This window comes from Haliotis rufescens, unplaced genomic scaffold (genome assembly GCF_023055435.1).
Source record: "Haliotis rufescens isolate VD_foot unplaced genomic scaffold, xgHalRufe1.0.p SCAF_34, whole genome shotgun sequence".
NCBI classification, from domain to species: Eukaryota; Metazoa; Mollusca; class Gastropoda; order Lepetellida; family Haliotidae; genus Haliotis; species Haliotis rufescens.
In genome coordinates this window covers 1087645-1113252 of record NW_025964046.1, presented here as the reverse complement: position 1 = coordinate 1113252, position 25608 = coordinate 1087645, and the positions used below count along the sequence as shown (strand labels likewise).

Here is a 25608-nt window from a genome sequence, read left to right as displayed (position 1 = left end):
GGATCAGGGTACATAGGCTCACACACAGGGAACATCACACGATATACCCCTCGGGATCGGGGTACATAGGCTCACACACAGGGTACATCACACGATATACCCCTCGAGATCAGGGTACATAGGCTCACACACAGGGTACATCACACGATATACCCCTCGGGATCAGGGTACATAGGCTCACACACAGGGTACATCACACGATATACCCCTCGAGATCAGGGTACATAGGCTCACACACAGGGTACATCACACGATATACCCCTCGGGATCGGGGTACATAGGCTCACACACAGGGTACATCACACGATATACCCCTCGGGATCGGGGTACATAGGCTCACACACAGGGTACATCACATGATATACCCCTCGAGATCGGGGTACATAGGCTCACACACAGGGAACATCACACGATATACCCCTCGAGATCGAGGTACATAGGCTCACACACAGGGTACATCACACGATATACCCCTCGAGATTGGGGTACATAGGCTCACACACAGGGTACATCACACGATATACCCCTCGAGATTGGGGTACATAGGCTCACACACAGGGTACATCACACGATATACCCCTCGAGATTGGGGTACATAGGCTCACACACAGGGTACATCACACCATTTATACCCCTCGAGATCGGGGTACATAGGCACACACACAGGGTACATCACACGATATACCCCTCGAGCTCAAGCTCGGTTGATAACTTATAATATTTTAGTTTTCAAATGTTAGGACATCAGTATGTCATAAGGAGAGGCATACATATCACTTGTGTTATAGCCTTCAAACTTCATTTATCATGAACGCTTGGTAGGTGGGATAGCCTAGTGATTAAAGTGTTCACTCGCCATGCAAAAGGCCAGGTTCGAATCCTCACAAGGGTACAATATGTCAAGCCCATTTGTGGTGTCCTTTACTGTGGTGTTGCTGGAATACTGCTAAAAGTGGTGTAAAACCATACTCACTCACGCTCTCACTTCATAACATCTGTATCTCATACAGTGGCGAAGCAACATATACGCAAAACAACAATTGTTTTTACTTGCCTTTCGCGGGAATCCATCGGTCTGTCCGCTAGAGTAGCTGCCCTTTGTCAAAGTCAATGTCTATGAGACGTCACGGCCACGTTCAGACGTTGTTGACGGTGTGTCCTGTCATAATGTTAAGTGCAGTCAGATGTACACACAGCGACAAAACGAAACAAGGTAACAATTCAAATTCAAACTATTTTAATTTTTATGTGTGTGTGAGTATGGTTTTACGCCGCTTATAGCAATATTCCAGCAATATCATGGCGGGGGACACCAGAAATGGGCTTCACACATTGTACCCATGTCGGGAATCGAACCCGCCCCATTTTAATCTTTTTTTAAATTTGTGGAAAAGGTTTCAAGCCGCAGATAACAGCATATACTATATATTATCACACAGCATTGATTTACAAGGGACAGGAAATCCCTAATTCAAAGTTTTGAGAAGGTTATTCGATATATCACTCATTGCCATTCTAACGGTGGAAATCAAGAAAAACACAAGAATTGGCAACCCTACAGATAAAACTTCACTGAAAATGTATATTGTATAATATTGTCTAGAAATATAAACATCACTGAATACTGTACAATATCTGGAATGTGTTGGAGGGAGTTTTCTGGTTCAGATCAAACTGAAATCCGAGGTGGGACTAAATCAGATTAATTCACATGCAACAGTAATGATTCAAACAGCAATGACACTGGTACAGAAATTGTTTCAATCACGATACAAAGATGAAGTGATTAGGCATTGATTAACGTGTTACTACCAGTAACGGGACAAATAACCTTTGATGAACACTCTGAGTGGCAAGGAGCGCCTCTGTGGTCTAGTGGTAGAGTCTCCGCCCTGAGAGCGGAAGGTCCGGAGTTCAATCCCCGGCCGCGTCATACCAAAAGACGTTAAAAGATGGTACTTGTTGTTACCCTGTCTGGCGCTCGGCATTAAGGGGCTAAAGTAAGGACTGGTCGGCTCGGAGTCAGTATACTGTGTCCGAGTGGGGTATTCATGTTAAACTGCGGCATGGTATCTCAGTGAGCTAGCACTATAAATCGGCATCAGTCCGGACTAGTACAAGCAGCCACACAAACACACACACATACATGCACGTCGCTATATAAGTGCAAAAATCTTGGACGCGACGTTATACCCCATTTCACCTCACCTCACCTCACATTTGCCCACATAGTAACGTCACCACTGTACACCCACGTTTAGTATTATATCACATATATCCACATACACTCCAGGAACTTTGAAACATGCTCCAGCAGATATGGACAGATATCCCACAGGACTTTTTGCAACGCCTGGTCCATTCCATGAGTGAGTGAGTGAGTATGGTTTTACGCCGCTTTTAGCAATAATCCAGCAATATCACGGCGGGGGACACCAGAAATGGGCTTCACACATTGTACCCATGTCGGGAATCGAACCCGGGTCTTCGGCGTGACGAGCGAACGCTTCAACCACTAGGCTACCCAACCGCCCCTCCATTCCATGAGACGAAGATGTGTTGCTTGCATCGCAACCAGAGGTTGACACACACGCTATTGATTTGTAAATTGACATTTTGGCATGTTCATGTTTTTTTTTATGAAATCACGCATTTTATGAATCAGTATGGCAAATTAAACCATTTGATCACCTACAGGAGTCTTTTATCTGTTGCAAACCGAAATTGTTTCAGATTTGGTAGAAAATTTAACTTTGCATTTAATCTTATTCAATGTCACAGGAACTTTTGTTGTTCAGTATATAATATGCATATGGAGAATAAACTTGATTGACTGATTGGTCGAATGTACAAACTTAAAAAGAGGAAACAGAATTGGAATAAACCCATTCTGACCTAGCCAGCTTTCATCCAAAGCCTGACTGCGCTTCATGAAAAGTTTGTAGTTGTTCCCACTGATAAGGCCTCAAATAACATTATCAGACAATCCAGTGATTGACATCATAAGCATCGATGTACGCAACTGGCAAACTGGGATACGATTTGGATATTGTTTTTACGAAAGGTACGCTTACTATGCAGAATTATGTGACCACTTTAATTTGTGCTTTTATTCAAAGATTGAACTCCACAGGATTTATATTTACAGGGGGTATTCATGTTAAACTGCGGCATGGTATCTCAGTGGGCTAGCTCTATAAATCGGCATCAGTCTGGACTAGTACAAGCAGCCACACACACACACACACACACACAGACACACACACACATGCATGCACGTCGCTATATAAGTGCAATAATCTTGGATGCGACGTTAAACCCAATTTCACCTCACTTCACCTCCCATCATAAAGAAGGTGATTATAGAGAGAGTCTAATTATATATGAATTAATATCTTTATGTGAAAATGTAACCACAAGCTTTTGAGTGAGATTTTTCTACTTCCTGACCTTGACCTTCTCACTGCATGTTCCCAAACCATGTGGAATACAACCATCCTTCTAATGTCTATAATCTTTGCGCCATATTCACGAGATTAGCGGCTGCCTATTAATGCAAATCAGTTACCAGGAAGTGCTCGCTTCGTAAACAATTTCAATTTCCGTTCCATCTGCTGTAAGTAAGGAGTTATTAACGCGCTGATACTTACTTCTGGCAACTTTTTTTAATATTGCCTTACCCCATCTATCAATAGACAACGATATAACCTGCAGTGTCCCAAGTAAACTTCCTCTATCGACCTGAACTAGATCATCTGCATATTCATGGCGACTAATAAGGTAACGTAGTCCACACATTGTTTCCTGCTCTAGGCCCAGAATCATAAGGGCCATGTCTTACATAGAAATACGTTCTTCACTAGTAGCCAAATAATAAATATTGTATTCGACGTAATAAGTGCCCCGCTCTAATAAGCGCCCACAGTGGTATTTGCTAATATATTGGCTGGTGAACAATCCCAATTGGCACCACTTCCGATTGATCAATGTACACAAGACTTATTTATTTGTGTATAATACTCACTCGTGTTTGATATGCACCCATAATTACGGGCAATTCAATTCTGGAACAATAGGTTTTCTTTTGTGTCATTCAGGCTGTCAGCGTAAACCACGAAATTTACAATCTTTCAACTCTGGTTTTTTTTCACCAAAATTCAACAAGAGCCCCCTGTTTCTAATTTAAAGAGCACCCTGGGCTATACTTTTGGCACACTAGGAGTGCTTTTTACATATTTATTGTTAACTTCTAATATTTTTCCATGTTTTTCACAATTTATTGTCAGCCGATTTTTTAAACAAAAAACCTTAAATATTATTTGTGATTTGTTGTTGATTTTTATTTTAATATATTTTTCTTACTTTTCGGTAAATATGCATTGAATACCTATTACTGATAACACATTCAGAATTGTACTTGTGCTGTCTTTGCACTTGTGTGGACGAATCACTGGAGTCTGGCATGATCATTCTTTGTGGTTGGTAGAATTATGGCCTGTTTTTGTCCAATTCGGACCTCCATACACAACTTTTCCTTGTACCGCGATACGATGGGAGTTCTCTCCCTTGTCAAACTGAGCGCGAGGCCGGCTTTTAACGGCGATACTAATGTAAATAATTAACTTTTATCGGTAAAATATGCATAGCTAGATAAAATAATGACATCTGATATAGAGAACTCGAATAATCATAAAGGTTAGTGAGTGCATTTTGTTCCGTTAAGCGTACATGACAAGTCACTGAGATACCCTGAGGTTGCAGGCTACTGATTCAAAAGCGAACTCATCCTTGTGTTGTCACTAGCCATGCCTATGCCTCCCTTATTCCTTACAATCAATTATCTACATTATCCTTACAGTGTTCCCTACCACACTTTTCTGTCACAAAAATCACCCGACGAATGATTAAATTCCATGTCATTCATGCATACCTGCGAGTTCAACGTCTGATGCCAAGAGCTGTTTTCAGTTCTCGCCATATCAGCTCACTCCTAACGCCTCACCACTGTAGATTATGGAATGGGACGAGTGTGCCAAATGGCAACAGGATCACTCGTTACTGTCCGTAGACTTAAGTCACGAGACACCATGCCTACTCGTAACCTTTGTAAGTGTCTGTCATCTATTTGACCCTTTTCGTTCAGTTCCGTAACGGCATAGGCATGTCTAGGTAAATTTGCACTTATTTCACAGTGTGGACATAGCTCAATCGGTTAGCTGTTGGGCTAAGAATCCAAAGGTCGTGTGTTCGTGTCAGACGGATTCTCACAAAAACTGTGTGCTTGTATTTGAGACACTCGACCTACGTCAGAGATCATCCTCACTAGAAATTGTGGGGGTCCTGTATTCAAAAGGTGCTCCAAATAGTAAGTACAAGACACACAGGTACAGCCAACATAAAAAGGAGGTACATTGTAACTATGGTTATTTTGTACATACAAGGAATCTGTTAATTGTAAATATGATAAATTATTTCTGTTAATAAAAATTATTAAGAAATGTTCCTTTCAACAGAGTGGACCAAATTCTTAATCATGATTGAAGATTATTTGTGATTCTCTTTCTTGGTTGTATTTTATACAAGACAGTGCATAATGTTGCCCATTTTCTAAGACATCACATGTTTCACAGGGTTATAGCTCAAACGTCACCTCAGCAAAACGTCACCTGGCGAAAAGGGCACCGATTGGCGAAAACGTCACCTCGCCTCAGGCGAAAACGGCTTCTATTGCCTGGCGAAAACGGCACCTTATGGTTTTTTTAACCTTGATAAAATAAATGATATTAAACTAACAAGGTCGCTTGCAAACACCAATAATTGTGAAATGTTACAACTAGTTTACATTAGAATTTAGCCTCTACTCCAACTATTTTCCAACTTAGCCTATAAGCAACTCAACTTATTGTGAAAACATAACATGCCTTGAAGTAAAATAAATGAAATTAAACTCACATCGTCTCTTACAAACACTAATAATAGTGAAATGTTTAAACAAGTTTACAGTAGAAATTAGCCCACTACTGTCCAGGACATTTTTTGTGAGGCCAAGAGAATATCCTCCTGGTAAAAAGAGGTGCCGTTTTCGCCTGTCACATAGTAGCCGTTTTCGCCAAATGCGGTGCCGTTTTCGCCAGAGAAATCGGTGACGTTTTAGCCTGCACCCGTTTCACAGAGACGTTTGTAGCGACCAGAACTGGGATACGACCAGAACTGGGATAAACACCGTAGAGAATTATATCTGTGGCATGCAACTATGTGTTTAATTGACAAACATTTAATAAGAGCAAAATCATCTGCACTTCTTGTGTTTTGTATTTTTACTCCGTTCTGCAAAGTGCGCCAATGGCAATGCTACTGACTCGATGTCCGACATTTGCAGCTAAATATAGCAGCGTATAAAAGTGGTAATGCGGAACTAAAGCGGAATACAATATCGCTCATGACAAAATGCAATTCCTATAAATATGGTCGTGTTGCTTATTATCTGTAATTACTGCCCATTGCCATGTTTAATTTCTAACCATGATATCACTCCCAAATGTATTATTTAATTGTCTATCATATCATAACCTTTGTGAGGTGGTGACATGTTTAATAACAGAGTAAATTTTCTGTTAAATAGCTATCTTGGCCACTTCTGAACACAGTGTTTCCTACAAAATAGCAAAAGCCAAATGAAAATAAAATTATTCTCTAATTTATGTATTTTAAAGTTGTTATGCCACTCATTGGTGGGGATACAAGCGTAATAATTCAAGTTCCTAGGATGTTTGTGTTATGCAATTTTGCAAGAGTTATGAGAGTTGGACATATTTCTTCTCATACACAGTAAAACAGCAGGTAAATGTCTAGGAATAAATACTCATGACATTGTACAATAGGCCATGATGTGGGAGGGTATGTACATCAATATAATAATATTAATTATTTTGAATATAACTAAGTGTGTCATTTAACATCAAACAATGAATACTCAACATGTCAGAGTTGAAAGGGGTACAGTTAAATTTGTACTGTTCAAGGGATTTCTAAGCCCCATCACCTCACAGCCCTCTGGCAACTGATGTGTGTATTTTTGTTTGTATTCTCAAGTCCCAAAGTCATTTTTTGTAAATATTACTATCATTATCATGTTAGATTTTAGTGGTAACAATTATTCAAAATCACTCCATTTGATTATCGTGTACATGATGATAAAAGCAACTATTTTCTTATATTAATGGTGGAGGTACATGTAACTGCTTCCAGGCATAGCAGATGCAGGATGTGAGAAAGTTTGTGCTTCATCTTAGAAGTCTAACTTAAAAAATAAAAGAAACTAATTACATATAGAAATATTAGAGTAGAAATTGTTGAAAAAGATTTCTCTTGTTAAAAAAAGATTTCTTTAATGTTCCTTTGATTCACCCACCACCCTATTCTTTTTCTCATTGTTTTAAAGGAAAAAATACATATGTAATACCCGGTATGACAAAATCTCCTTCCTTGTCAGTGTTAAAATAACTGGGAAACTCATTGAACCATTCCTGGTAGCTTATTGACATAAATACGTTGAAGCTTTCATAACCGTTTTGCCAGCAAAATGTCCTCATATTTCTGGGGAGACCATATGGAATCTAAATGATATTATTTAATATGATTGAAATATTTAGAAAGGTTTCAAAATTACCAACTTAAGACAGAAGACAGATAACATATATTTAATAAACCCATTACTAATAGAGAACTGAACTTGTTATCTCATGCTCTGTCATCATTGACATTAAAATTTGCAAGACAAAGCAACAGTAAGAGTTATCCTCCCTTTACAACTTGATCAAAATGGTCGTCTGGTCCTTGCTGTTGAAGGCCAAGTGGCTGAAGTTTCTAAGATAATATTTCTTTGAAAGACGAGAATGTGTAGGTAAGTCATTATACCTTTACTTTTTACCTTTTTTCTGTGGTTTCTATCAAGGCAGGTACAGACCTAGCACAATGTCATACATTGTGCAGTCAGTCCCTCCATGATGATCAGTTAGCCTATTACAGCTGTGAAGGGGACGAAGCTTTTTTTAAAACTATGTAGTTTCATATTCAAAGCTTATTGTCAAAGTACATGTTTCTCAAAGGTTGTAAATGTGAATGACAATGTTCAGAAAACAAAACTCTCAAGATTCCTTTCATTCTTGAAAACATAACATTTATGCCACTTCTGGTTGAGGGGATGTGAGTAATAATATAGTCAACAATCTCTTAACATTAGCAATATTGACCCATAGCATTCAGATTCTCCTCCCAGGTTTGAAATGTTATTTACTGTCATCAGCCAAGAAGAAATCTTAATATTCCATTAATTGTAGATTTTAAAGGTGTTATCCCATTTCTGGTCAAGGTTATATGAATAATAATATAGTAAAAAAATCTCTTAAAATTAGAAATCTTGACTCAAAGTGTTCAGGCTTTGCTCACAGGTTTGAAATGTTATTTACTATCATCAGCCAAGAAGAAATCTTAATATTCCATTAATTGCAAAAAAATCTCTTAAAATTAGAAATATTGACCCATTGCATTCAGATTCTGCTCACAAACTAGAAATGTGCTTTGCTATCAGCAGCCAAGAGAAAATCTTAAGATTCCATTAATTGTAGATTTTAAAGGCGTTATTCCATTTCTGGTCAAGGTTATATGAGTAATAATATGGTAGAAAATCTCTTAGAATTAGAAATATTGACCCATTGCATTCAGATTCTGCTCACAAGTTTCAAATGTTATTTACTATCAGTAGTCCTGAAGAAATCTTCAGATTCCGTAACTGTAGATTTTAAAGGTGTTATCCCATTTCTGGTCAAGGTTATATGAATAATAATATAGTAAAAAAATCTCTTAAAATTAGAAATCTTGACTCAAAGTGTTCAGGCTTTGCTCACAGGTTTGAAATGTTATTTACTGTCATCAGCCTAGAAGAAATCTTAAGATTTCATTAATTGTAGATTTTAAAGGTGTTATCCCATTTCTGGTCAAGGGCAGATGAGTGATGATATAGTTAAAAATCTCTTAAAATTAGAGGGGGCACAGGTGGCCGTGTCTGTGCAGAGTTGCGTCCCTTGGATCCGCCAGCAACCTATGATGGTTGGTTCGAATCCCGGTTCACCCCAATAATGCTTCTAGGTTTGTCAGCACCATCACTTCGGGCTTTCCTCCCACATTAAGCTGACACACCGTGATATAACTGGAATAATGTTAAAAGTGGTGTTAAACCCAACTCACTTAAAAATTAGAAATATTGACCCATTGCATTCAGATTCTGCTCACAAACTAGAAATGTGCTTTGCTATCAGCAGCCAAGAGAAAATCTTAAGATTCCATTAATTGTAGATTTTAAAGGCGTTATTCCATTTCTGGTCAAGGTTATATGAGTAATAATATGGTAGAAAATCTCTTAGAATTAGAAATATTGACCCATTGCATTCAGATTCTGCTCACAAGTTTCAAATGTTATTTACTATCAGTAGTCCTGAAGAAATCTTCAGATTCCGTTAACTGTAGATTTTAAAGGTGTTATCCCATTTCTGGTCTAGGGGATATGAGTAATAAAATAGCAAAAAATCTGTTAAAATTAAAAATATTGGTCAATAGCATTCAGATTCTGCTCACAAGTTAGAAATGTGATTTACCATCAGTAGCCTAAAGAAAATCTTAAGATTACCTTAATTGTAGAGTTTAAAGGTGTTATCCCATTTCTGGACAAGGCAAGGTAAGTAAGGATATAGTCAAAAATCTCTTAAAATTAGAAATATTGACCCAAAGCACTCAAATTCTGCTCACAAGTTTGAAATATGATTTACTATCATCAGCCAAAAGAAAATCTTAAGATTCTATTATTTGTCAAGTTTGTAGGTTTTATCCCATTTCCGGTCAAGGTTATATGAATGATAATATAAATTTTAGTAAAATAATCTCTTAAAATTAGAAATCTTGACTCATAGCCTTCAGGCTTTGCTCACAGGTTTGAAATGTGATTTACTATCATCAGCCAAGAAGAAATCTTAAGATTCCATTAAGTGTAGATTTTAAAGGTGTTATCCCATTTCTGGTCAAGGTGATATGAGTATTAATATAGTCAAAAATCTCTTAAAATTAGAAATATTGTCCTATTACATTAAGATTCAGTCCACAAGTGTGAAATATTATTTACTATCATCAGCCAAGAAGAAATCTTAAGATTCCATTAATTGTAGATTTTAAAGGCATTATCCCACTTCTGGTCAAGGTGATATGAGTCATAATATAGTCAAACATCTCTCAAAATTAGTATTATTGACCCTTTACATTAAGATTCTGATCACAAGTGTGAAATATTATTTACTATCATCAACCGAGAAGAAATCTTAAGATTCCATTAATTGTAGATTTTAAAGGCATTATCCCACTTCTGGTCAAGGTGATATGAGTCATAATATAGTCAAAAATCTCTTAAAATTAGAAATATTGACCCATTGCATTCACATTCTGCTCACAAGTGTGAAATGTTATTTACTTTCTGCAGCCAACAAGAAATCTTAAGATTCCATTAATTGTAGATATGTAGGTGATATGAGTCATAATATAGTAAAAAATCTCTTAAAATTAGAAATACTGACCCATTACATTTAGACCTTTGTTCATAGGTTTGAAATGTTATTTACTATCATCAACCGACAAGAAATTAGAAATCTTGACTCAAAGTATTCAGGCTTTGCTCACGGGCTAGAAATGTTATTTACTATCATCAGCCAAGAAGAAATCTTAAGATTCCATTAATTGTCGAGTTTATATACTTTATCCCATTTCTGGCTGAGGGGAGATGAGTAATGATATTGTAAGAAATCTCTTAAACTTAGAAATATTAACCCATAGCAATCAGAATCTGCTCACAAGCTAGAAATGTGATTTACTATCCGCAGCCAAAAGAAAATCTTCAGATTCCGTTAACTGTAGATTTTATAGGTGTTATCCCATTTCTGGTCGAGGGGATATGAGTAATAAAATAGCAAAAAATCTCTTAAAATTAGAAATATTGACCCATAACACTCAGGTTCTGCTCACAAGTTTGAAATGTGATTTACTATCATCAGCCAAGAAGAAATCTTAACATTCCATTAAGTGTAGATTGTATGATGATATTGTGTATAAAATGTCATAGGTTGATTATGACCTGTGAACATCTGTATAGATTGATGTATTACCACCTTCCCTGGATATGTGTATTTGTCTATTTCTAGACTTGCTAAAGCCAAACTGGGGAAAGTGGAAATTGATAGTTTATACTGAAGGGTTCATTGGTCTTTTGAGGGCTCAAACAACTGAATACAGGCAAGCTACTGCTAGCACTGACCTGACACACTAGCCATAAACATGTCACAAGATGATTCCCTAATTACTACTGACTAGTTGTCTGTTCAGATCTCTTACTGCTCAGGAGATTGTTGATACTTGAATTCCAAGGAGGAACTATCTCTATGAAGGGTGTGAGAACCTCAGTGTAAATTTAAGCAAGGTCATAAGCTCATATTGTTAATGTTGTAGCAGAAAAAAATAATTTTACTTTACTGGAATTATTTGAATTATACCTTCCTTCAAACCATCCATTCTGTCATTAGCCTTAGATATGTACGAACCCATGTAATCCTGTGACACATTAAAAGCTGCTTCTTCAGCTCTCATTCTGTTTGATAAGATATTGATATGTTGTCGTATTATGTTCACGTCGCTGTCAGGACGGCACCAAATAAATTGTGTGAGAATTCACCAATAAAAGGTAGCAATGCTCTCTTGGAGCGAGTTTGAGAACCAACAATTTGACCTTGAAGAATAATGTTTCTGATCAAAGTAAGCCCTCCTAACATGTCTTTGAAAGTGTCGTCATGTACGCAATAAGTAAAATTCAATATAGCCCTCATATTTTCATCACAGGACATATGATTAGCCTGAAGACTAATTCTTACTAATACTTTGTACACCATGTCTGAACTCCTGAAGCAAAGACAAAAAGAAACTATTCTGCCTGACATAGATTATCAATATGTACATTTTACCTCAACATTCAGGTAGATCTCTACATTAACTATGGTAATAAGCAGTACTTCTTTGTTCTCGTTTCATTTGCCAGGTACTATACTCAACAACAAAAGTTCCTGTGACACCAATATTTTAGTGTATTTTTCAAACAAGTAAAGTTTGGTTTTCAATATTGTAGTACATGTATGGAATCTAGTCACAAAAACGCAACTGCTACAGAAAAGCATGCATTCGATGCAAAAGTTGACTTTTATGCAAGCCCCATGCATTTCACTACCCAAGAATGGGTATAAAAACATGTGCGTTAACTGGATTCCATGTGCATTGTTTAGCATCATGCTGACAACAACTACTCAGAAAAACAACAAAATTACGCAATTATTCCACATTACGAAATGCCATGCTTGTCCGAAAATGAGCGCCTGTGAGCAATTTGGTGTTTATGGCAACATTGGCAACAGACGAATGCAGTCAGACACAATCCTCAGAGTGGCAGGCCATGCGTAACCATCAATCGACAAGACAACTTGATTTGAACAATACACCTACGAAATCGATTCCAGCCAGCAACAGTGACTGCAAGAAGCATCCCTGGCCTTTGACGAATATCTTCACAAACCGTACCTCACCACCTCAGATGTGCAGGGATTGTCGCCAGAAGACCCACCAGACGTCCCATTTTGACATGAAACCACCGTCAAGCATGTCTACACTGGTGTAGACAGCGTCTACGCTGGACGGCCATGCAGTGGGGACAAGTTCTATTCACTGACGAGTCTCGTTTTCACCTCAGCCAAAGCGATGGACGGATTCGTGTGTACCTACGTCAAGGTGAATGTTACTTCAATCGTTGTGTTATGGAAGAAGATTGGTTCGGGGGCGGCAGCATTATGGTATGGGGTGGGATTACAGCAAGACAGAGGACCTGTTTGATAGTGGTAGAGGGAAATCTCAATGGACAGCGCTACCGCGACGAGATCACTGGCCCAGTTGTTCTACCGTTTTGTCGTCATCATGGCCCAGGCATTACCTTTCAACATGACAATGCCCGGTCTCATATTGTTCAACTTGTTCAGGATTCTCTTCAACCAACCAACGTAATTGTCATCCCCTGGCCGGCTCACTCCCCAGATCTCTCACCAATCGAGCACATATGGGATGAGATGGATCGGCGCCTTCGACGTCAACCACGTGTTCCACAGACACAACCACGTGTTCCACAGGAACTTCAAACATGCTCCAGCAGATATGGACAGATATCCCACAGGACTTTGTGCGACGCCTGGTCTATTCCATGAGACAAAGACGTGTTGCTTGCATTGCAGCCAGAGGTGGACACACACACTATTGATTTGGAAATTGACATTTTGGCATGTTCATGTTTTTTATGAAATCACACATTTTCTGAAGTCAATCAATCAATCTTTATTGTATGAAAGACCATTGGCCCATATACACATACAGATAAACAATATCATTTACAGCTGTACAGCGCATTATATAATTATTGGATAACTAATATGATGCTTGACATGTAATAGAGGTATTGTAATAACAGTGGTAATAACCACAGTGGCAGCAGTAGTAGTATAAAATACAAAAGGAATGGAATGGAAATATGAAGTTTTACGTCGCAAAGGCTTTCAGCCATAGCACGACGTTCAATACAAAAGGATCTATCAGTAATATACTCATCATGTCATGACAATTTGACAATTTAAATGTATATGCATTTCTAGTAGAAACAAACAGACAAAAATGAAATGTAGATACTCCTGATCTAGATGCGAAAGTTTCAAAACAACTAATTATTTCTGGACATATCGGATTTACTAAGTAATTTACTACGCACTCGTAGACTTTGATGGATGTATTGTAATATCTTAGTTAATTTGTTACCAGGGATACCATTAAAAGATAATATTTTGTTCATGGAATAGTGGTTCTTAGTGATATCAGGCATATATTTCAATCTTAGGTTGTCGTAAATTGGACATATAAACAAAAAGTGTAATTCGTTTTCAATATGGTTTTCGCAGAATGGACAAAAACGAATATCCTTAGGAATAGAGGAGAAGCGACCCCTGTTGCACATCAAATCATTTAACCCTAGCCTGAGTTTAATAAATGTGTCTCTAATTTTTATCTCTGTTATAGTATGCAGGTAAACCTCTGGTGAACAAATATATAACGGGTATCTACCACATTCGCCATAGACCATATGACTTGGAGCTGATTCAGAAACATTTAGTATGACAAATTAAACCATTTGAACATTTACAGGAGTCTTTTATCTGTTGCAAACGGAAATTGTTTCAGATTTGGTAAAAAACATAACTTTGCATTAAATCTTATTTAATGTCACAGGAACTTTTGTTGTTCAGTATATATTATTACTTATATGGCCTTGACCAGAAAAAGGGAGAACACCTGTAAAATCTACAGTTAATGGAATCTTAAGATTTTCTTTCAGCTGATGAAAGTAAAAAACATTTCAAACTTGTGGACAGAATCTGAATGTAATGGGTCAATATTTCTAATTTTATGAGATTTTATACTGTATTATCACATAATGGGTAGGTTTCTCAGCAGAATAAAGCCAATGGATAAAAACGATATCCGTTGGGGTCATATGCGGATAGAGATGCAATTGTCAAAGGTCAAGTTGGGACTACTTTCACTGTTAATAAACAAACATGGCATCGCCCTTGTCATTCGGGGATCAAGTCAGAATTAACCATCGGGAATCTGGAGAAATATCAATTACTATGTATTTAACAAGCCAAGGCTCACTAAATACAATGTTTATTCCTAATACAGGATATTTACCATCCCAAAACACACTCCCGTGATAACCTCTATTTATCACTCATATCACCTCAACCATAAGTGGGGGCGGTCGGGTAGCCTAGTGGTTAAAACATTGGCTCGTGACGCCGAAGACCTGGGTTGATTCCCAATATGGGTACAATGAGTGAAGCCCATTTCTGGTGTCCCCCAGTGATATTGCTGGAATATTGCTAAAAGCAGCATAAAACCATAGTCACTTACTCGCTCAACCATAAATGGAATAACACCTTAAAAATCTACAGTTAATGGAATCTTAAGATTTCTTCTCGGCTGATGATAATAAATAACATTTCGCACTTGTGAGTAGAATGTGAATGCAATGGGTTAATACTGTTAATTACAAGATTTTTGACTATATTAAGACTCATATTGCCTCGACCATAAATGGAATAATGCCATTAAAATCTACAATTAATGGAATCTTAAGATTTCTTCTCGGTTGATGATAGTAAATAACATTTCATACTTGTGAGCAGAATCTTTATGTAATGGGTCAGTATTTCTAATTTTAAGAGATTTTTGACTATATCATGACTCATATCACCTTGACCAGAAGTGGGATAATGCCTTTAAAATCTACAATTAATGGAATCTTAAGATTTCTTGTCGGTTGATGATAGTAAATAATATTTCAAACCTATGAACAAAGGTCTAAATGTAATGGGTCAGTATTTCTAATTTTAAGAGATTTTTGACTATATTATGACTCGTATCACCTTGACCAGAAGTGGGATAATGCCTTTAAAATCTACAATTAATGGAATCTTAAGATTTCTTGTTGGCTGCAGAAAGTAAATAACATTTCACACTTGTGAGCAGAATGTGAATGCAATGGGTCAATATTTCTAATTTTAAGAGATTTTTGACTATTTTATGACTCATATCACCTTGACCAGAAGTGGGATAATGCCTTTAAAATCTACAATTAATGGAATCTTAAGATTTCTTGTTGGCTGCAGAAAGTAAATAACATTTCACCCTTGTGAGCAGAATGTGAATGCAATGGGTCAATATTTCTAATTTTAAGAGACATTTGACTATTTTATGACTCATATCACCTTGACCAGAAGTGGGATAATGCCTTTACAATCTACAATTAATGGAATCTTAAAATTTCTTGTCGGTTGATGATAGTAAATAATATTTTGCTCTTGTAGACAGAATCTTAATGTAATGGGTCAATATTTCTAATTTTAAGAGATTTTTTACTATATTATAACTTGTATCAACTTGACAGACGTGGGATAATGCCTTTAAAATCTACAATTAATGGAATCTTAAGATTTTTTCTCGGTTGATGATAGTAAATAACATTTCACACTTGTGGGCAGAATCTTAATGTAATAGGTCAATATTTCTAACTTTAAGAGATTTTTGACTATTTTATGACTCATATCACCTTGACAGAAGTGGGATAATGCCTTTAAAATCTACAATTAATGGAAACTTAAGATTTCTTCTCGGTTGATGATAGTAAATAACATTTCACACTTGTGAGCAGGATCTTAATGTAATGGGTAAATATTTCTAATTTTAAGAGATTTTTGACTATATCATGACTCGTATCACCTTGACCAGAAGTGAGATAATGCCTTAAAAATCTACAATTAATGGAATCTTAAGATTTCTTGTCGGTTGATGATAGTAAATAACATTTCACACTTGTGAGCAGAATCTTTATGTAATGGGTCAGTATTTCTAATTTTAAGAGATTTTTTACTATATTATGACTCATATCACCTTGACCAGAAGTGGGATAATGCCTTTAAAAGTACAATTAATGGAATCTAAAGATTTCTTGTCGGTTGATGATAGTAAATAATATTTCAAACCTATGAACAAAGGTCTAAATGTAATGGGTCAGTATTTCTAATTTTAAGAGATTTTTGACTATATCATGACTCATATCACCTTGACCAGAAGTGGGATAATGCCTTTAAAATCTACATTTAATGGAATCTTAAGATTTCTTGTCGGTTGATGATAGTAAATAATATTTCACACTTGTGGACAGAATCTTAATGTAATGTGTCAATATTTCTAATTTTAAGAGATTTTTGACTATATTATGACTCATATCACCTTGACCAGAAATGGGACAATGCCTTTAAAATCTACAATTAATGGAATCTTCTTAAGATTTCTTCTCGGTTGATGATAGTAAATAACATTTCAAACCTATGAACAAAGGTCTAAATGTAATGGGTCAGTATTTCTAATTTTAAGAGATTTTTGACTATATTATGACTTGTATCACCTTGACAGAAGTGGGATAATGCCTTTAAAATCTACGATTAATGGAATCTTAAGATTTCTTTTTTGGTTGATGATAGTTAATAATATTTCACACTTGTGGACAGAATCTTAATGTAATGGGTAAATATTTCTAATTTTAAGAGATTTTTGACTATATTATGACTCATATCACCTTGACCAGAAGTGGGATAATGCCTTTAAAATCTACAATTAATGGAATCTTAAGATTTCTTCTCGGTTGATGATAGTAAATAACATTTCACACTTGTGACCAGAATCTTTATGTAATGGGTCAATATTTCTAATTTTAAGAGATTTTTGACTATATCATGACTCATATCACCTTGACCAGAAGTGGGATAATGCCTTTAAAATCTACAATTAATGGAATCTTTAGATTTCTTCTCGGTTGATGATAGTAAATAACATTTCACACTTGTGAGCAGAATCTTTATGTAATGGGTCAGTATTTCTAATTTTAAGAGATTTTTGACTATATCATGACTCATATCACCTTGACCAGAAGTGGGATAATGCCTTTAAAATCTACAATTAATGGAATCTTAAGATTTCTTGTCGGTTGATGATAGTAAATAATATTTCAAACCTATGAACAAAGGTCTAAATGTAATGGGTCAGTATTTCTAATTTTAAGAGATTTTTGACTATATTATGACTCATATCACCTTGACCAGAAGTGGGATAATGCCTTTAAAATCTACAATTAATGGAATCTTAAGATTTCTTCTCGGTTGATGATAGTAAATAACATTTCACACTTGTGAGCAGAATCTTTATGTAATGGGTCAATAATACTAATTGTAAGAGATTTTTGACTATTTTATGACTCGTATCACCTTGACCAGAAGTGGGATAATGCCTTTAAAATCTACAATTAATGGAATCTTAAGATTTCTTGTCGGTTGATGATAGTAAATAACATTTCAAACCTATGAACAAAGGTCTAAATGTAATGGGTCAGTATTTCTAATTTTAAGGGATTTTTTACTATATCATGATTCATATCACCTTGACCAGAAGTGGGATAATGCCTTTAAAATCTACAATTAATAGAATCTTAAGATTTCTTGTCGGTTGATGATAGTAAATAACATTTCACACTTGTGAGCAGAATCTTTATGTAATGGGTCAATAATACTAATTGTAAGAGATTTTTGACTATTTTATGACTCGTATCACCTTGACCAGAAGTGGGATAATGCCTTTAAAATCTACAATTAATGGAATCTTAAGATTTCTTGTCGGTTGATGATAGTAAATAACATTTCAAACCTATGAACAAAGGTCTAAATGTAATGGGTCAGTATTTCTAATTTTAAGAGATTTTTTACTATATCATGACTCATATCACCTTGACCAGAAATGGGATAGCCCTTTCACATGTACAAATAATGGAATACTTGTAGATGATTTTTATTAATTATCGATTAGATATTTACCCTTGTATTACTGTAATTAAGCCGTGCAGAAGCGGCATAACACCTTTAAAATTTATTAACTGTTGAATATTTATAATTAATTTTGGCTTTTGAAAGTGATTAGCACCACAAACTTAGCAAATATTGAGGGAGGTCATGATTGGTACTTTTATAGGGAATATTATACCAGTAAGTGTGTTACACAAGGAGTGTCAGAATTCAGACATTCTTGTATTTACCGAGTGAGGGTGAAGGTAATACATGGATTCTTACATGAGTTTTGTAAAACAGAATATGTACTGTGTTTATCCACGTTTATCCATGTAATGCCAAAAAGCACGGGTACTATCTTATTCCGTGTATTTTACCTTCCGCTGTCAGGGGTGCAATTGGTTAGCCTATTGGTCAAAGCGTTCGCTCGTCACGTCGAAGGCCCGGGTTCGATTCCCATCATGTGTTCAATGAGTAAACCCTATTTCTGGTGTCCGTGCCATGATACTCCAGGAATGCTGCTAAAAGCAGTGTAAATACATATTCACCCACTTACTCACTCCTTCTGCAGACGTCTATCCACTAGACCACTCAGGCAGTTGATTTCGTGTAGAAGGGGTCCCCAGCAACACATGCTTAATTTTAATTGTCTTACTAGGTGACTTCATGGATCGGAGGTTCAACGTCCTCCGACGTGCTGGATGTTTGCTTATAATAACAATCACTATTTTGCTCTCTGCCCATGTGGACCAACATTTTACTGCAAGAACCAGTAACAGCAAAGCTGACCATGCAGGTAATATTCCCATGATCGGATGGGGAGTCCGGCTTAGAATCGTAAAATGAGAGGCGACTAACGAGCCTCGGGTAGTCAGGTTCGTTATTTGGTTGATTGCCAGACATCGTACATGTCGGCGTGGGACGTTGTTCATACTTAAACCAATCGTTTATCTACATGTATTTATATCGGGGTACATGACACACAATTAACGAAGTCACTATAAAAGCATGCCCACCCGGTCCATGGATTGTGGTGCCCGTGAAGACCCGGGGTAGAATAGGTCTTTTCAGCAATCCATGCTTGCCCTAAAAGGCGACTATGCTTCTCGTAAAAGGCAACTAACGGGATCGGGTGGTCTGGCTCACTGACTTGGTTGATGCATGTCTTCGTATCCCAAATGCATGGATCGATGCTCATGATGTCTATCACTGGATTGTCCGTGTTGTCTGGTCCAGACTCGATTATTTACAGACCGCCGTCATATAGCTGGAATATTGCTCAGTGCGGCGTTAAACAACCAACCAACCAACCATCGATTGTCGCCTAACGTGACAAGCGAAGCGGTGGGTATATTTTAAGCAATGCCCAACATAGACATAGACAATGCACTGTCCATGGATCCTCGTGATTTTAGGCTAGATATATAAATATATTATTTCGACTTGCTTCAATATATCTTTCCTTTATTTCAAATTGAAGCTGCCTGGTTCCTAAAACACTATGGAGTAACTATATACTCCTTTCTGTTAGGTCTGGTTTACCGGTGCATGCATGCATGCATGAGGAGTCATATCCGTCTTACCGCTTATATCTGTTAGTTATACATTTATATTTATACATTTATTATAAATTTGCACACCAAACTTCTGAGCTTGCATTACCTGCATCATGTATATGTGATAGGGTTAAGTTAAGGAGGTATTTGAGGTTACCACTAACTTGTATATGTGGGTAGAAAGCCATTCTGAAACAATCGTCAATATCCAGCTTAGATACTTCTTAGCATGTTTCAAAGCTTACATTGGTCTGCATCTACAGCATTCTGAAGTATGTATAATATAATACATCCGATACAAACCCTCTATCGTTATCTATCGTTCTGAGTGATGTATAGTTTATATCCGATATACATACTCCCCCGCGTCTTTCATTTATAATGATGTATATAACATGTCTGATATACAACACCCCGCGTTTCATTCTGAGTAATGTATATTTTATGTCCGATGTACCTGTGTACTTCCCCGTAACTTTGTAAAGAAGAATTATAAAACACTTTCATCTTGTGTAATTTTCGCCTCAATCTTCTGGCAAACCATATACAATTAACCCATCGAACTAATTAAAAGAAGTGGAAAGAGCTTGTCTAAATACAGAGGCAAGTGAAATAATTGTTTTGAAATTATATAAATATGATTTCTCACATCTACTCATGTGTGAATTACAAGGATTCCCTTCAGCACAGTTACATTAAATAAATTAATGAGGATACATGTTTTGCATTTCTATTCACATCGTGGGATTGGAGGAGACCGCACGTTAAATTGGCCCACAAACAACAGAATACGGAAAATTGTTTACAGTTACAAACAAAACAAAATCTAAATGGAATGCATAATGTGTCGGGGCTCTTTTATTTAACTGCCACAATCCGAAATATTTCCGAAACCCCTCGAGTTACCGCTTTTACTTTTGTAATATGGCCGATTCCATTACATTCTATACACTATTGTGACCACAATGTGATGTAGAAACACATCCTTGATTTCAATTATTGATCTAATTATAACATAATTTGTTAAAAGAAATATCGCACAGACACTGAAATTTGTGCATAAATGTGAATTGCCGCACAGAAAGGCGTGTGAATATTTGTCAAGTACAAAATAACAAAATAATAATAATAACTAAAGATGTTTCCAATTTATAGTGAAGAATTTAATGTGCGTTATTTATTTGGAATGGGACATGGAAATATACAAAAGATCATATTCAGTACGGTCCCACCCAAAATATAATCTAAATCATATTCCGGATATATATCGCCATGTGTTTTAGAGCTAACCGAAAGCATTACCGCAGTAAATGGGGTTTTGCGAAATTGTGGACTGTTTATCCCAGTTCTGGTCGTATCCCAGTTCTGGTCGCTACAGACGTTGTTCCAATGGTTTTTTTGTATGTCTACAAGTTTAAATTTTTAGTCTGTGGTTACTTGAGAAATGGGACCTATATGAGTTTTTACAATATGTAAGATAATTCTCAATATGTACAGATGACTTGACCAACCTGTTAAGTCACATAAGTTCGATCGACATGTAACTTCGATCGGCCATTTTGAATGATAATTCTCGCGAAATGTAACGAGAAATTACGGTACCTGCAGCTTTGATCTTCTGGCAACACCGCTTCCGTCTGGCTTTGACCGGAAAATTCTTTTTGTCAAGTTACCAAACGTATCCTTCCGTAACATAAGTTCGATCATAACATAAGTTCGATCAGCCATTTTCATCACTTACTCTCGCGTTGTTGTACGAGATTTTGCGGTACCTGGAGCTTTCATCGAGAGGGGCAGCCTTTCGCTTCGACTGGACTAAATATGCTTCGTGTGAAAATGCACAACGTAAGTTTAATCCAAATTATTATAAAAAAATGTACTTTTAACCAAGGATTCCTTAACTCACTTTTTCCACAAACAAAACATCTTAATATTAAAGAAATGAGCCATCGTAAATGTCAGAGAAAACGTCGTCTGCTTTGTTTACTATCTGGTCAATGGAAGTCACATGACACAATAGGTCACGCCCTCGCCAGATTAAAAATATATGGAAGGTTCACTGGGCCATATCTTATTTCGATTTCCACGTAATTTAAAGCTTTTTGGTCGACGTGAACTTTTTATATTAGGGGTTTTAAAGTGTATGCAAGTTATTTCAAAGAATGAATTTAATATTTTAGGCCATCTTCGATGGAGAACCAACAGGGAGGGGCCAGTACCGTCAATATATGTCAAACGCACTAGACAAGGCATATGAAGCTGTTATTGATGGGATGGCTATAAGGAGAGCTTCTGAGAAATTTTGTGTACCGTTTTCAACTTTACATGATCGGATTAGCGGGAAAGTGTCAGTTGACTGTGTCACAACTGGAAGGGAGCCTCTTCTTTCACTTGAGGAAGAAAAGTTATTAGTTGACCACATCGACGTCATGGCTAACTTTGGATATGGTTACTCCAGGGCAGAGGTTACCGCTATTGCCACTGATCTTGCGATCCATCTTGGAAAAAGAAGTAAAGATGATCCACCTCTTTCTATGCAGTGGTTTTACGGTTTTGTTAAGAGATGGCCTGATCTTCGTGTTAAGAAGCCCCGATCTTTAGATCTTCAAAGAGCCAAGGCAACATCCGAGGAAACCATTACCCATTACTTTGATGAACTCGGCAGCATTTTGAAGAAATATAGGTTGGAGGACAGTCCACAGAGAATCTATAATGTAGATGAAAAGGGACTTGTAGAAAATCACGTTCCACCTTCCATAGTTTCAAGTCAACAAGTGCCAACAGCTGTTGTAGCACCGAGGTCAAGCACGACAACTGTCATCGGATGTGGTAATGCGTCAGGAAATGCTATTCCCCCGTTTTTCGTCTTTAAGGGACAAAGAATGCGAGAGGAGCTTTTGTCAGGTTGTACACCAGGATCGACTGGAACTGTTACGGAGACTGGATGGTCAAACACGGAAGTTTTCCAGCATTATCTACAATCTCATTTCAAGAAACACGCTGTCGCCGCTTCTGAAGAGTTTCCGTTGTTGGTCTTGTACGACGGTCACAAGTCCCATATTTCCATTCCACTTATTACCTGGGCGCGTGAAAATAATATTGTTCTATTTGTGCTTCCAGCTCATACTTCACATGTTTTACAGCCGATGGATGTTGGTTGTTTTGGACCCTTTTCTAAGGTTTACAACAACCTTCGTCACAAGTCCATGCGTGAGAATGCTTCATCATCAATTGACAAACACTCGATTTGTGAATTAGCATGCAAGGCCTATAATCTCTCACTCACTACTTCTAATCTACAGTCTTCTTTCCGAAAATGTGGAATCTATCCATTCGACAAGTCAACTACTACCAAAATCAACTTTGCCCCGTCTACAGTCTTTAAACAAGCTTCAAAGTCGAATGGCGAAAACGATGACGGCGATCAAACTAGTTCCTTGACAGATGTTACAACTTTCTTTCAAGACAAAGAAGATGTTTTAAGCAAGAAGGCAGTGCCTACCAAGAAAAGAAACGTTCTCAGTGCCGTTGTTGGTGGTAAGCCGATAACAGAGTCTTCAATTCTGGATAAAATAGTTTCACATCAGGCTAAGACATATGTGCCAAAGAGGAAATCTCAACCACCTAAAACCTCCAAACCAATTTCGAAGAAGAAGAAATGCACCCAGGCATCGCCCCGACCGTCAACAAGCAAAGCGGCAAATAATTCTCCTGTATCTATCAACGATAGCGATCTTTTGGATTGGTCTTCTGACAGCGACAGAGAGGCAGATAATGAAGTGTGTTGTGTTTGCAGCAAACGTGAGCCACAGGCAATTGGCAACTGTTATTCAGAACTTTACACTAGCTGGGCTCAATGCACTCATCCAACCTGTCAGCATTGGGTACACCTTCGTTATTGCACTTCAGTGCGTGTAGTCAGAAGAAACTCAGAATTCTGGTGCCCTTGTCATAACGAAAAAGAAGAATAATATCCAGACTGTATCTTGTGTAAATATGTTAATTTTCATGTTTTCTTCAAATTTTAACATTTGTGTGGGATTTTCTCTAAACATTACAAGAAAAACGATAAATCCGACAACGTGGCATTGTGTGATGTACTGTGACACGGATAGGACTCCATACATTCCACTGTATGCGGGAGAGCGAGCCAACCAATCAGGTGACCGAACTTATGTGACGTTGTTTCTAGGTCATGTTTGTTTACTTCAAACATGGCGGGCGAAGTAGCGATCGATCTGACAGTGGATTTCACTGGAACTTTGCCAATATGGACGCTAATAAACAGTAATTAAGGTGAGCTTTCGTTTTCTTTATGTTTGCTTTGTTTCCCGCTAGTACGGCGCGGGATTGCTTATGTGATCGAACTTATGTTACGCAAGGATACGTTATAGCTCATATTCAGTAAACAACTACTTTTTAACCCTAGATCACTAATGTAACTTTATCAGCTCAAATAAAATGTCAATGGTAATAAATTCACATGGTGTAAATCGACGCACACCTATCGTCTGCTTGTTTATTTTCCGGTTGTAAATGTCACGTGATGCCTATCAAAATTTATAAAACATGTTTGAGTCATTGCTAATAGAAAACTTAATGCTTTTTGAGAACTTCTGTCTCTGTAATTTTGAGGATATTAAAGATAAAGCTTCATTTTTTTACAGGTTTTGACCAATGGTGAACCAACCAGGCAATATTTGTATGCTGTTTTGGGATGGAATGCTGCCACTATCTTTGCTGTTCCATTTTCAACACTTCATGACAGAATTAGTGGGAAAATTGCTATTGAATGCGCTACCAACATGTCATCACTGTTACGCAATATCAAATGATCAAACTTGTGTGACGTCGCTTACCTGGGTCACTTCTGTTGACAGTGAGACACACTGAGAGGGCGGTCATGCCGCGAATGTCCATTTCAGTGGACACACCTGGAATTCGGAAATGTCTGCCACAAATAAACAAGTTTAGAGGGTAAGATTTTTTTTTAATTAGATGATATGAATATTACTATGAATATTCAGCGACTTTTCGTAAGTGATCGAACTTCCATGACAGGAGAATAGGGAGGTAACTCTCACAGAGAAGTAGGGTTCATGGTTAAATAACAAACGAAATTAAAAGATTGTGGGTTTCGATTTTAACAATATCTGCTTGTCTCCATGTGCAGATCTACTTCATTATGAAATAATATTACAATAATTTAGCTATTACTTTGAAAAAGTTGAATTATGAACAAAATATTGATGACTTTACCACATATCATAATCAATGTCAACGGTATACCATTATGATTGTGTCAGGTTATTACATCATGTTCCTAATAACAAATCTTTCAGGAAGTCATTGTTGTGAAAACATTATTATGAATCGTTTTGTTTTCATAATATGTTTTTTTTCTACTTTTATATTATATAAATATTTTAATGGAAATGTGACTTTTTCTCATTCCTGATTCTGAAGGTACCACATGTGTC

General features: G+C 37.0%; 1 protein-coding gene across 1 annotated transcript; it reads left to right on the top strand.

Moving 5' to 3' along the window:
* Positions 1–21812: 21812 nt before the first annotated feature.
* Positions 21813–24428, top strand: LOC124120121 (MFS-type transporter clz9-like). The gene is made up of 2 exons (XM_046482875.2): positions 21813–21973; positions 22309–24428. The coding sequence occupies exons 1-2, from the start codon at positions 21950–21952 to the stop codon at positions 24097–24099; spliced, it is 1815 nt and encodes a 604-aa protein (XP_046338831.2). The 5' UTR covers positions 21813–21949; the 3' UTR covers positions 24100–24428.
* The last annotated feature ends 1180 nt before the right edge of the window (positions 24429–25608 follow it).